Source organism: Ruditapes philippinarum, unplaced genomic scaffold, assembly GCF_026571515.1.
Source record: "Ruditapes philippinarum isolate M1 unplaced genomic scaffold, ASM2657151v2 ctg5001_1_1_1_1, whole genome shotgun sequence".
Lineage (NCBI taxonomy): Eukaryota > Metazoa > Mollusca > Bivalvia > Venerida > Veneridae > Ruditapes > Ruditapes philippinarum.
The window spans coordinates 139,341-153,842 of NW_026863084.1; the positions used below are offsets into that span (position 1 = coordinate 139,341).

At 35.0% G+C, this 14,502-nt stretch overlaps 1 protein-coding gene across 1 annotated transcript; it reads right to left on the minus strand.

Annotated features, from left to right (window-relative positions):
* On the minus strand, positions 1–4,276 carry LOC132721097 (platelet endothelial aggregation receptor 1-like). Its single transcript, XM_060705349.1, has 3 exons — positions 3,930–4,276; positions 926–2,554; positions 1–148 (listed from the first exon to the last, which is right to left on the minus strand). The coding sequence occupies exons 1-3, from the start codon at positions 3,979–3,981 to the stop codon at positions 144–146; spliced, it is 1,686 nt and encodes a 561-aa protein (XP_060561332.1). The 5' UTR covers positions 3,982–4,276; the 3' UTR covers positions 1–143.
* Positions 4,277–14,502: the final 10,226 nt, after the last annotated feature.

The following is a 14,502-nucleotide window of genomic DNA, read 5'->3' on the forward strand; positions in this document are numbered from 1 at the left end:
ATATCTTATTTTCAATGCTAACGTGCTTGAATCAATGGTACCGAAGAGGAGAATAATTTGACAACAGCATTGAGCACATTTTTAGCAGCATAACTATTTTTTACCTTTTGCCCTGTTCTCTTCCTTTCTATATTTCCGTCGTCTTAATCTATAGTTATAAAATAATGAATTCATTATCAGTACGAAGGAACAAATTCGTAATTATGAAATCTAACAAAATGATACAACAATTTTCTGCTTTTAAATAACTATACAATGTTTTAACATTCTTGATTAGTTTGGCTTACCGTTATTTTATTGACGCAACATAACGACAACTGACCTCATGTTTAAATATTTATCGGACATTTTACGTGACATCATTATACAAATGAAATTACAAACGTCTAATCTTCAGAAGTCGTTTTAATACTTTTAAAGTTTTAAGCGTTAGTATAATGTAGTATCTATATAGGAAGAGCGTTTTATGCAAACGGAAACAAAAATATTTTAGACTTCATAATATAATGATATCTGAGAGCGCGATGCGCCAAATTCTTCATGCAATCTATTAAGTTTAATGAAGAAGAAAATAACTATAATACATGTGTCTAATAACACCATTTAATCCAAAGGCAACAGCATTAACAGCAATGCAGATGACCGTAACGACAATATGATTGTGACAGTTTTGTGTTTTCTCTTGTGCTAAACTACCAGCATCTGTAATAGTTTCAACGATTTCATAATTGTTAGTGAATTTATTTTCCCTATTTAAATAGTAGTAGCTATACTAAATTGAATAGGCATTGATTTAAGAAAATACGGGAACCACTATAAAATATAATGATAGATTAGATGGTGTAGCACTTCAGTTTTTAAACTTATCAAGATATGCAGTAGGAATAAATGAAAATGGAACAAAATGAATTTAAATTGGTCGAACCTAAAACATCAGGACATGACAATGAGCAAGATCCAGTACTAATGCTGCAACATCGACACTCATCCCGGCATGTGTTTTGACAAAACAATCCCCATCGACCTGGTGGACATGCACTGCAATAACCAGTGTCTCTATAGCATTGAAGGCATTTATCAGATTTGCATGAAGACTGACAGTCCTCACCCCAAAATCCAGGTTGACATAATGTGCATATTCCATTTGTTATAGAGCACTGTTCACATCTTGTGCTGTTGCACATGTTGGAACAATCCTGACCCCAGTATCTGTTTTTACAAGTTAAACAATGTCCAGTTTGCCTGTGACAACCCCATGAACAAGATGTGCTACATATTTTTTCACAAAACATTCCCCATTTATTTAAATGACATTTCTTACATTCGCCGGACTCGATAAAACATTCAAAAGTGGAACACGACTGATTGCATTCTTGTCTGCATGATGGCCCCCACAATCCAGCATTGCATGTTTTGCACACACCAATGTCTTTACTACAGCTCAAACAATTTTTACTGCATGTCTTGTTACAAACGTCTCCCCAAAATCTGCTTTTGCAAAGATTACAATATCCGTCACTTTTTCTACAAGTTGTGTAATCACAGCCTTGACCGCAAGCATTCTGGCAAATTTCGCCCCAAAAACCATTCTTGCAACTGCTGCACTCTCCATCGTCCCTATCACAGGTTAAGGATTCACAACCATGGCCACAGATTTCATCACACGATAAACCCCAAAGTCCAGACTTGCAAGTGCTACATTGTCCGTTTGATCTAATACAGCTTGACGAGGAACAGTTGTACATGCATTTGTTGTCACAATTTGCTCCCCAGAGGCCGGATGTACAGCTGCTACAATTTCCATTGCTTTTATCACAGCTTGATGAACAATTCTGACTGCATTTATTCTCACAAAAGTCACCCCAGTATCCAGAAATACATGCATTACACCCATTATTTATGCAATATGAGACCGAGTTGCAATTTTCAACACTACAAGGTATTGTGCAGTTTTGACCAGCATATCCAGATTGACATGATGTACATAGTCCATCAGTTTTACCGCATTTATCCGACTCACAGTTTCCACAAGTTTTCTGACAGTTTGTCCCCCAAAATCCTGCTTTACACGTCTGACATTCCCCTGATGTGATAGTACAAATATCACAATTCGACGCAGGACATCTTTCGTCACATGAACTATTCCAGTATCCGTTTTTACATTTCTCACACCCACCTGCTAATTTGTCGCATATTTTGCAGTTTGGAGTGCATGTGTAGTTACAGAATTCTCCCCACCAACCAACATTACATGTTGTACATGCGCCGGTCGTTTGATGACATTTCCTGCAATTTGTATCACACATATTTTTGCACGTTGTACCGAACAAACCATCCAGACAAGACTGACAACTTCCATCTTGATTGCATGAAGAAGAGCTACAGTTTTCTGGACATTTTCTATTACAGAAGTCATCCCAAAAGCCGTATCTACAATAACCACATACTCCAGTTTCTTGATCACAAGAATATGAACTGTAACAGTTAACCTCACACTCTTGCTTACAGTCAGTTCCCCAGTAACTATTTGGACATGCGCTGTCGGCTTTTTTAACTAAACGAAATAAATATTTAGTTGTCATCAAATTAGATTACCAGATCAATACTATTTATATTCATATAATAAATTTCAATCACTAATTAGTTAACAGAATAATAATGTTATGGACATTGCAACATATATTAACCTTAATACGTGTTATGCGCAATAAAAATTGCTGCTAAATTTAATGTGAACACATTTAATTTATGAAAATTTGAAAGATAATATCTACATTTTAGTTTCTTAAAAAGGAGACAAACTAAAGAAAGGACCGTATTCCGAAAAAAAGAAGAAGAGAAAAACAGTCTCACAAATATGATTGACGTAAATATCTAAATGAATTTACGTCATTGAGTGCATATACTCCTGAAGTTTTTAAATTTTAACATATATGAATTGACCGGGTCCTATTTCAGTGTATTTGCCAGCAGCAAAGGGCAAATGATTTGGTTTCGATACACACATCGAGCAAAAGTTTCTATGAAACTGGAAGAAGAGCGTTTTCTCGGACGCATCAATCACAAAAAACTACATAAAACATGTTTTTGATTGAGTCTGTACATGAAGGATAATGAAACAGTCTAACATCCCTCACTTCTTCAACACCGGCTTGTAGGGAACACGGAAGTACTGAAATAAATGATCCCGATTGACCACAGAATTAAAATAACACAGAAGTGTACGAGGCAACTTTTACAGCTTTCTCATGGCACCGGACATCTACTGTGTGAAGTGCAAAACACGGAGGAGAAGTGATCCCTCTGAAGCATTCATCACAAGAAAATTGCATATAAATTGCCAAATTGTAATAAAGATACAGAACAGTCGTGAAAAAAGGGGTGGGTAGAAAAAAGGGACACAAGATTTAATTATATTATAATTTCAATTTTATTTTAAGTATCATAATTAGAGGGTACCTTAAATCATGACAAATCGCTCCCATTCCCCATGATGTTAAGAATCCCACCAGGGCTATGATTTATTTTATATGAGAAAAATGATTAGTTTTCTATGGTGAAATTGTATTGGTTGGTCTACTCAGATGCACACTCGTCCCTTGAATAATGCACGAAGCTGCATTTGATTTCTTCTTTCTCAACTAATGAAGCGGGACACACAACATGGCCTTTGTAGTCTCGGGGGACATACAATCAAAAACAAAAGATAATTTATCATTTCAATCTTATCAACTTGTTGAACATCTACAAGTACATGAATTTAACCACAACGATGCTAGTATGTACATCTCCATTAGTGATAGACGGCACGATTATTTTTCATTAACTATACTCATGCTAAAAGCCTTGTAAAATAATTATTTGGAAACAAACAATATTGCTACATTCCCTATATAATAAAGTATCTATATAATAATATTTTAACTCACCGCAAATGCATAACGCCAAAAAGAAGAACACATAGTGGACTTGCATCTTCATTGTTGCGTCTGCCAATGCCCAAATGACTTCCTTTGCCTGTATCGAAATACAATATATACGAATGCAATATTCTAAACGTTTATTAGTCTCTTAATATTGTATGCACTTGTTTAATTCTGCAAACTAAGCGACTGAAAACAATAACATACTAGATACGAAAGCAAACACAATCAAAACTAAAACAACACCATCTTCCTTATATCAATTTGAAACCAATAGGAATACCCTTTGTATCGTAGTAAATACTGATATAGCAGTTGGATATAAACGATATTCGATCCGCGCCAAAAACACACTTATAGTTATAATAAATGTTATCTACTTAAACAAATTTGGAAATCGTACAATTTATCTTACACATTTATTTCCTCTTTATAAAATTGGATAACATTTAAATCAATTGATTTGTAGTGCGTTTTGTTTCCCTGTGATTGTATAAAGATAAATTACATACAGTTACACTTCAAGCACTCGCACCCAGATTGCTCTTATATATCCCTCTTCTCGAACGTATCGCCCAGTTCCGGCAAAAATTATATACAGTAAAACTTCGGTAAGTCGAAGTTGAAGGGACTTGCGTAAAAACTTCGACACATCGGGACACGACTCATAAATCGGTCTCAGTCTCATAACAAAATTTCGACCCGTTGACGTAAATAAGGAAGTAAAAAAAGGCGTAACAATAGGAAAGGGCGATAACTTGACCAGTTTTTAGTAAATATTTCGCGTGTGATTATCACGCGACACCGGGTCACGGAAGTCCTCAAATGAAAGTACATGTAGTTGTTACACTGTCTTACTGTTTACTTCTGTCAAATATCTCAAGATCGAAAGATGTCAAAAATATCAAAGGACTTCGGCTTATTTGTGGTGAATTGTACTTAATTTATTCTATACGGACCATGAAAAAACTTCGACAGAACTCATAAATAGGTTTTTATAAGGAATATATAGGGGTTAAAATCGGAACTTTCCTTTTACTTCGACACATCGAGAAAATCGACTAATTGAAGTTCGACTCATAGAAGTTCTACAGTATATATAGAAAGTCATGAGCGGGAAATTGTACATAGAAAAGTCGCACGAATATCGGTACGCAGGAGCCGGAACTCGAACCACGGGTCTCTGGATTGCCGGTCCAGTATGCTAACCACTACAGCACAGCGGCCGTTGCGTTTTCATGGTGCTAATTGGCTTTATATACTTTAGTTACTTTAAACTTTATTGTGACGTGATCACTTTTATTACCATTTATAGCTACTTTTACTCAGTCAATATTAATTTCTATTATTATAAGATTATTATACAGATCGCTGGAACTCTGATCTCTGGTTACTTTTGACAAAATTATAGTGGAAATTAACCTTTTTCGGTCGAACACAGACAACAAAGTTGGGGATCGAAATGTTCTGAATAAGTGACAGTCGGCGTCACATGTTTTAACATCTCGTGATAAAGGCAATTAAGGCTTAGCCTAACTGATACTAAATTAGAGGTCTGCAACCGATTTGTTTGATTATAATAATATTGTTTATTTGCCGTCTTTAGTAACGATAAGAAGAAAATTTCGAAGTATGTAAAATGAGCAAACGTCAATAAATGTCCGTGTACGCTTTTAATTACAACCGTAGTTCATGTAATATAAATCCGTGATGTAACGTGTATTGCAATTATCGATTTATAGAATGATGCTTGTACGTGTTTATTTTTGTAAATGAATACAGATAGATGCTGCTGTTAAAATCTTGCTCTTATGATTTTGTTCTTTAAAATTATGTTTTATCTTTCTCATAATGCCAGCCCGCCATGGCGAGCCGGTATTACGTTAGGATTTTACTGAGGAAACAATAGAAAATAACATAAAACTCAAAATCAATCCAAATTATAACAGAATATTGGCTTGATTCACCTGTTTGAGATGGACTAAAATTCAATTATCCAATCAAATTTAAGCTAACATAGCGACATTAATCCTTCTATTTTATCGCAAGTAATAATAAAAAAACAACATAAAAAACAGCAAGACTTAGTATAGTTTTAAGCGCAATGATATTATGATGATACAAATGTTTGTTTTATGATATCGTTTTAATTGATCATATTTTCACTGAAGTTTGATTTGCTTTATTTCACCTGTTTTCTCGTTAAGTTAATTAAGATAAGTGTTCATCTGTTGTTGTCATTTTTGTATTTTGATTTTAAATTTTTTTTCGGGTCATTTTACTTTTTCTATTATTTAGTGATTTTACTCTCCGATGTGGCTTCCGTATTGATTTTCCCATAGGCTTAAAAGGTTACCTCGTACTTTCTGGAGGATTTCTAGCCGAGTAATGACCGTTGAATCACACTGTGTTTTGTACTGTTAATAATTTTTGTGTCACCTGCTACGCTGTATCCGAGCATGCAAATGAGGCGACGCATGTCTTCACTAAAGGCCCTTGCTATTAAAATCATAGTACACTTTTCTCAAGTTGTATTTTCTTGAAATATGCTGGCTCATCTAAAGAAGACGTCGTTTGACTTGGATACTGCAATATTTGACGGTAAAGCGGTAAAGCACAATACAGTTATTATTTATGATACAAACTGTATCTTAGAAATGAAATATCATACTCGTTCAGTAAATTATAGAAATACTTGCCAACTCATACTTAGCTTAAATGGACAAAATTTAAAGAAAAAAGTTTTTTTATGAAGATTTTTAAAAGTTTTTTTTTATTTGAAATACTAAATCGTCATCAAAGTTTATGCCATGACGTCATGAAAATATCTTTCATGTGTTCTTTAAAATATCTTTAAATATGTATATCGCTTGGAGTTCGATGTCATTCCCGAAGTTCAAACAGTGTGATACAACTTGTATCTAATTGATTGTTTTTAATTTTTCAAAAAAAAGCCTCCAAAAACGTAACAATAAATAAATAAATAAATAAATAAGATGTAATTATAGCATAACCTTTATGCATACGACAAATCATCCTGGAGAAGAGTCATTAATTATCGACAGAAAAATCGAAGGTCACATTGAAAAATAGCAACTTACAGCTTTTTTCCATGGAAAAAAGGGAAAGGAAAGTTCTTTGCATATTCAAGAAATTTTCAATTGGGAATCGTATAAATTTACCTTTTTTTGACAGCCTTAAGTTTGGATAAGTACGGATGTCCTATGAGCTTAACACTCTCTTAAAAGTTTATCTACATGCAACATTCCATAACTATATAAAATATGCACCTCCTTTTGTAAGATAAAATATCTGATAAACTTTAACTTCTGTCATATATCTAAAGGCGCTATCTCTATCCTTAAGCATCCCTGTTTTACAATATTTATTTCCTCATATCATGTCAGTTCCTGTATTAGATGCATTTGAATGTATAGGTGACCAATTGAATAAAACTCCATACTCAAACTTAAATGGTATTCACATTCAGTATTATTTGATTGAGAACACCTCAAGGTAACCCCTTCCTAATCTTACAAATTCTCAGTTAAACTTAGTTTATTCGAATCTGAATACCACTTTACAGAATAGTTGAGGACTGTGTTGAACGTTAGGCAATTATATGGGCTTTACTCAATGAGACTGAGTGAAAGTATCGAGAAATGACGTATTTAACACAGTCAGTGCTTGGATTGGATCCTATACATGCACATGACCTATCCCGTTTTTGTTTTATAAATTAGATATTTATTTACATTTCTAATGCTATTTATTTGATCTTTTTTTTTGTTTTAGAAGAAGTTACTCAGTGCGGAAACAGCCGTTTGTATATTTTATACTGTATTAATATAGATCGTGTTACAGGCATATAATATAGTAAACAGCCAGGATAAGCGTCACTTGCACAATTAAACTTGTGCCTTCCGTAGCAACAAAAGAGTCTAAGGTTGACGATGACGCCGAGTTAATTATCGGTTTTCTGCAGTTGCGTGCCTTGATCCCTATAATTACATTATAAACAACAGGCCTGTGTATCGGACCCTATGAAGAAAATATGACCACATTGATAAAAAACCTCTGTGTTCATCTTAAATGTGTAAAGAAAAGTGAAATATGAGCCCCTTAAAAATATACTATAAGTTAAGAGAAGGCCGGAAAATCCAGATTCGAGTTGACGAACAAGTGGTTTATTTCCCGGGACGTTGTGAAAACAATTGTCCAGATAATTAAATAAAAAAAATCTCACAATTTCACGTTTGTATTAAGCTTCCAAATTAAGACCGACCCCAAGTCTTTTAACTTGCACTTTCCAGTACCGTCCATGAACAGGCTCAATCAAACCGAGCCTGCAACATTTTCAATTTTGCCGTGTTGGGCTTTCTTTAGGGATTCTATATTTATCTATTTTATGATCACATCCGTGTTATTTGTGCCGTGTGGCGGCTGTAAAAAGTCTCCCCGTACATTTAATCAATGATGTTATAGTTTCGATCCTTGAAGATCGTTCAGCACGACATTATTGTTGTGCTTGTGGTATTTTTAGTTTCAACTTTTCGTCATTTTCTAGTTGGCTGGTTCCAATATTCCTACTTGAATAATGTTGAATCACCCTTAGGATATGTTGCCTGTATTTTAAATTTGTCTTTTGACGTCTTATCTGTGATACGCAGGCTTCATAACCTCTGATCCCCTTTCAAAATTCCATTTTATTTAGTTCCGCCCATTGTTTTCTCGTTTATGGCACACGCTTTTTTTTACTTGGGGACCATACGCCGCTTTTCATGGAATGGCACGGAAGTGTCACATTGAAGGTTCCATGATAACCGCCGTATGAACACATCTGCGGATGTTTCTAAATTCAAAATTTTACTATTTCATGTTTAAATGTTGAATTCTGCTTAAGCCGGTGCTAGGGGGCGTGGACGGTAACTTGCACTTTCCAGTACCGTCCATGAACAGGCTCAATCAAACCGAGCCTGCAACATTTTCAATTTTGCCGTGTTGGGCTTTCTTTAGGGATTCTATATTTATCTATTTTACCCACCCCTTTTAAGGGGGCTCATATTAGCGGGCCGCGGGGCGAAGTTTAATAAATAAAACTTCTCACTGTGTAATTTTTTTGGAGTAATTTTTTATTCAATCTTGCCGCAAATCAGGCTCTCCAAGAAAATACTTTTCATTTCACCGCTATATTTTACATTTTAGTTGTATTGTTCGGAACTTTCATTCATAACCATAGTTATAAGGTGACACTTAAGCTCTATACAACAAGAATAAGGAAAATGTCCTTTCCTGTAAATCTCAAGAATTTATGAGGAAAATGAATATGACTAGATGACACATTGAACAGGTAAAGGAAATTTACATTCGTTTGGAAGTTCTTTAGTCTACATTTTACAATTTCTAAAAGTAAGATAATCAATTTAAAAAGAAAAGAACAAGCTCTATTATATTTTCTTAACGAGCATTGATAGTGGACGTCAATGGATAATGTATAGTTAACATGTATATATACAAGTAGCTGCAGTTTGATTAACAAAATAAAACTGAATAATTATCTGCTACAAAAAGTTTTAAAAGTCAGATTTCATATTTATATCTATTTCATTGCCACATCAGTGGCCGTGTGGAGGCTGTAAAAAGTCGCTTTAGTTCCTTCGATTTGACCTTAATATGTTACCTGCCTTTTGACGTGTTGTCTATGATATGGATGCTTTATAACCTCAGATTCCATTAAAATAATCCATATTATTCAGTTCCGCCCATTCGTTTCTCTTAAAAACACACTCATTTTTAAAATTTGGGCCCATACGCTGCTTTCATCGAAGGACACTTAGAGATAACCGTCGTATAAACATATCTGCGGATGTATATGGATTCAAAATTGCAATATGTTCGAGTTTAACTGTTGAATTCTTGTTGAGCCGCTGTCCGAGGTTGTACAAATTAACTTGCACTTTCCTCTAGCGTCATTGTACAGGCTCAATCAAACCGAGCTGCATTATGTACATTTTTGTCGTTTTGGACGTTCTTTAGGGATTCTGACTTTCTCTATTCTATTTAACGTGCTCTGTACATAAGTATTGCAGGCTCGATTTGATTGAAATAGATAAATACAGAATCCCTAAAGAAAGCCCAACACGGCAAAATTGAAAATGTTGCAGGCTCGGTTTGATTGAGCCTGTTCATGGACGGTACTGGAAAGTGCAAGTTACCGTCCACGCCCCCTAGCACCGGCTTAAGCAGAATTCAACATTGAAACATGAAATAGTAAAATTTTGAATTTAGAAACATCCGCAGATGTGTTTATACGGCGGTTATCATGGAACCTTCAATGTGACACTTCCGTGCCATTCCATGAAAAGCAGCGTATGGTCCCCAAGTAATAAAAAGCGTGTGCCCTAAACGAGAAAACAATGAGCGAAACTAAATAAAATGGAATATTGAAAGGGGATCAGAGGTTATGAAGCCTGCGTATCACAGTCTGTTTATTAGTGATAATGTAAAAGTGCACATTTTTCATGCCTCCTAGCAACGGCATGAACGGTATTCAATCTTCAACATTAATGTTACCTGAGTATTCTACAGCAGATAATATATGTTTCTTTTTGCGTAGATAGCTGAAATACATTGATTAAAAACTTAAAACATCACATAAATATTTTAATTTCAATATATTGTCCTTATATGAAATTATGTATGATATTATATTGTGCAAATTAAATCATCTACTTGGGGCCATAACCCTAAAATAAGAAGGGGCCATGCATTCCGCAGTATTAAGGACTTCTTATTATAACTAGAGCTATCACTTAAGGTGATTAATATCGTCATGCGACTTTTTGGAAATTTAAGAGGTCTGAAGCAAAATTTGAACTCAACCTATAATTCATGAAGTATCACAACTGTGTACAAATATTTCTAATAACTAATGTTATCCTTCAGAAACCATTTTTTATTTTGAGAAACAGTGATTCTTGATCCAATGAGGTTCAAAAACAAATCGAGCTAGGGGTCTTCAAAAGTGCTTGCTAAATACCAAGTTTGATTACATTTTTCTATTTAAGTAACCTTTGGGTCAAAATTCAAGTTTAACTTGGGTCTTCATATAAGCTTGCTTTATAGCAAGTTTGATCACAATATCTCATTCCTAACTCTGATTTTTGATCAGACACCAGTTTTCTATTTATAGTTACGCTGACATTGACCTTGACCCTTTGGGGGTACAAATGCAATACCAACCAAGACCTTTATATAAGCTTGCTAAAAACCAAGTTTGATTACACTAACTCATTTCTAATTTTAGATATTGTACGGAAATCGAATTCTTTTTTTTTTGTTAAGGTGACCTTGACCTTGATCCAAAGGGATCCAAATGGAAAACTAACCTAGGTCTTTTTATATAAGATTGATATATATAAGTTTTATCACAATATCTCATTCCAAACCCTAGTTATTGTCCTGAAAACATGAAGGAGACCGACTAACCGACTGACGGACGTTCGAACCGACCAACCGAAAAACCGTCTCCTATATACCCTTCTCCCCTTAACTTTGTTTGTGGGGGTATAACTATGTAAACGGCTTAACTGAATCATTTATCAGCTGATTTGATATTTTGACTCACATGCAACTGAGCCGAAATTTGGTGTTCACTAAACAAAAAATGATAGCGATCATGTGAACCGAAAGTCAGGATCAATTGATCGCGATAATTAAGTACATAAGCGACGTCCGGAAGACTCTTCAATTGGAGGCGCTTGTTTTTGTTAACCGTCTGCACCTCTGCAAAATGAAGCGGTTCCCATTATTGAACCAAGAAAGATAGGTTAAACGTAATAAAGCTAATAAACGATTGTTACAGTCGCCTCTTTGGGAAATTTAGAGGGGCAGCAATGACAAATAAAGAGAAGGACATCCTTTGGCATGTATATGTTTATGTTTATTTTCCAACATATGCATCTTTATTTAGCTCCATGATTCCCTGAATGAATCGATACGAGCAAGCCTGTATTATGTTCTGGACGGAAATTATTTAGCAGTGTTCAGCCTTAAACTATAAATAGATTTACACATTACCTCCCTTTCCGGATGCGATAAATTTGTTTATATTGGTTACTAACTTTTACTCTGGCACAGCGTAAAATCGTTTTTGTGTCTGGCGTATTATGTCTTCCCGTGAGAACACCACGAACTGGTTAATTAAATGACACAGTGCCTGGCAAAATGTTTTTACGGCCCGAGACACTGTCGCTCTTGATACCCCGTACACTTGTGCAATTACAATATGATACGCATTGGATGCCGAAAATTGCAAAGAAACAAGAACTGCCAGAAGCGGTGGCAGTGCATGGGAAAATTTCGTCTCCCTCCACATATCAACCAAACCAACTATCCTCAAGCTGGTTTGAGGAAAGAAAAGATAACGTTCCCGGATTTTTTCAATGTTGTAGTTATCTAGTGGGTTCGAATGATCCCGAAACACCCGCCGATGAAATGGTAGGCTACTCAAAATATCGCAAACGACGCTGCTGTGACACATACTCAGCCGTTTTTCAGTGTTTTGTGGGATTGATCCTTAATTTGATCCAACTAAATACGAACATCAACATTTGGATCAATTTGATCCAGATTTTCGGATCAGATTTGATCGTAATTCTTTGTGAACACCAACTCTGATCCAAAAACTTGATCTTGATCCAAAAATAAGGATCTGAAATGTTAGTGAACATGGGGCCAGGAGCAGAGGAGAGGATTTTTGAAGAATAAATGCATTTTCACTACATAATCATTAGAGCCCCCCTTCCCCCTAAAAGACAACAGAATTTACGACCCTAGGACCATGAAAATCACAATTTTGGTAAACACATCCTCTCTCATCATAACTATGTATTTACTTTATTTCCTAAATACCCAGGATAAGATTTTAAAGATTTTTAAGTAATAAAATACTTTCACTATATATACAACAGAGCTCCGCCCTAGGCCCAGAATCTCTGACCATTTTTGTAGAGGGCTCAATGCTTATTACAATCATGCCAACAATTTGGCTGCTTGATGCCCATGAGTAAAAAAGAAGATTTTTAAAGATTGCATTAATTTTTAATGGTTTTAACCCAGCCCCGCAGGTGAGCAATTTAATTATTTTCATATTTTTTCTCTAAACCCCTAGTTGCTTTATGCCAAAATAGGTTGAAATTTGTTCAGTGGTTCCAGAAATGAAGCTCAAAATGTTCAAATGTAAACGCACGATTCAAACGGATAGCAATATCAGGTGACCTTAAAATAACACTGGTAACTTTTTACTGCAACACTTTACACCTGAAGTTATGAAGAATATAATCCGGCAAGAGTTCTTCGTCGAAAGTAGTGCAAAAAGAATATCATATGAAAATTGCAAACTAGGTGTTATTGAGTCTGTTCATAACAGATAATGTAAAAAAAGAGGCCGTAGATTTTCTAACACAGGGCGTTATCTTGTTTTTTTGCATAATGATTATTTTATATAAGGATCTTCTTTAAAACTCCAGGATAAAAAGGTACTTGGATAAGGTTTATTTTGAATAGCGACCGAGGCCTAGTGGTTAAGGTCGTTGACTTCAAACCACTTGTATCTCGCTGTCGTAGGTTTGAATCACGCAAGGGAATTTGGATTATTATATGTAAGAAAGCTATCCAGCAAGCTTAGTGAACGTGGTGGTTCTTATCAAGTGGCCGCTCGTGTCTGAAATAATGGAAGGGTAACTGAGGTCTTCCTTCACCAATAAAACTGGAAAATTGCGATATGACTACTGTGTTGGTGCGACGTAAAACCAAATCAAAATGGTTATTTTGTGAGTATCGGTTATTAAATCTGTCGTCACGAGACTCTATCAACACAAGTAGATTTATCTTCTTTTGAGAAATAAATCCCGTTTAATTTTTGACGGGTGCATATGTGTAATTGCCTCAAAACTCATCCGTGTGAAACGGTAAAACATTCTGATAAAACTGGTTTTCGTAAGTTTACCAAGCACGAGTTTTTCGTGCGTACATTGTAAAGGCTGCGCATTTAAAGTTTAAAATTTGACGTGGAAACATCGCTTATTAAAACTGCTCTCGGTATTTGAAATGCTTCAACAGTTCAACACAGCTGGTTTCAACTGTTCACCAATTCGTCTTTCAGATAAGTATTTCATGTTATTTTGATTAATTTTGCTTTTATAAAATGTGCATTTTGAATTTAGTATGGCAGTGATTTTTAATATGCATTTCACAGTGTAGCTATAACTTACGCAAAATTTGCTAACTTGGTTCGATATGGTATATATAATATACATATCAAATGTTGTTGTTTTTTATGTTTACTACCACTGACATTTTGCCATTGGGTCATAAAAAAATTGAAAGATTGCTTATTTCAAGTCTTCATGTGCGACACAAGGCGTGGGCGCGAGCACGTGTCTTATGTGTAAATTTTATACATGTATATGCAGAAGTACAATACAAATACTGCCTGACTCAGCTATCTCCGCATGACTAATCATTATTTTATATGTTGAATAAAGTTTACAATTCGATTTTAAATACAGATATAGCC

What these genes read in the sequence shown, in the direction of transcription:
- LOC132721097 (XM_060705349.1), bottom strand. Translation starts at nt 3,981, where the DNA reads ATGAAGATGCAAGTCCACTATGTGTTCTTCTTTTTGGCGTTATGCATT. An exon ending in TTTGGCGTTATGCATTTGCG is followed by an intron (nt 2,555 to 3,929) that starts GTGAGTTAAAAT and finishes TATTTCGTTTAG; the next exon opens with TTAAAAAAGCCGACAGCGCA.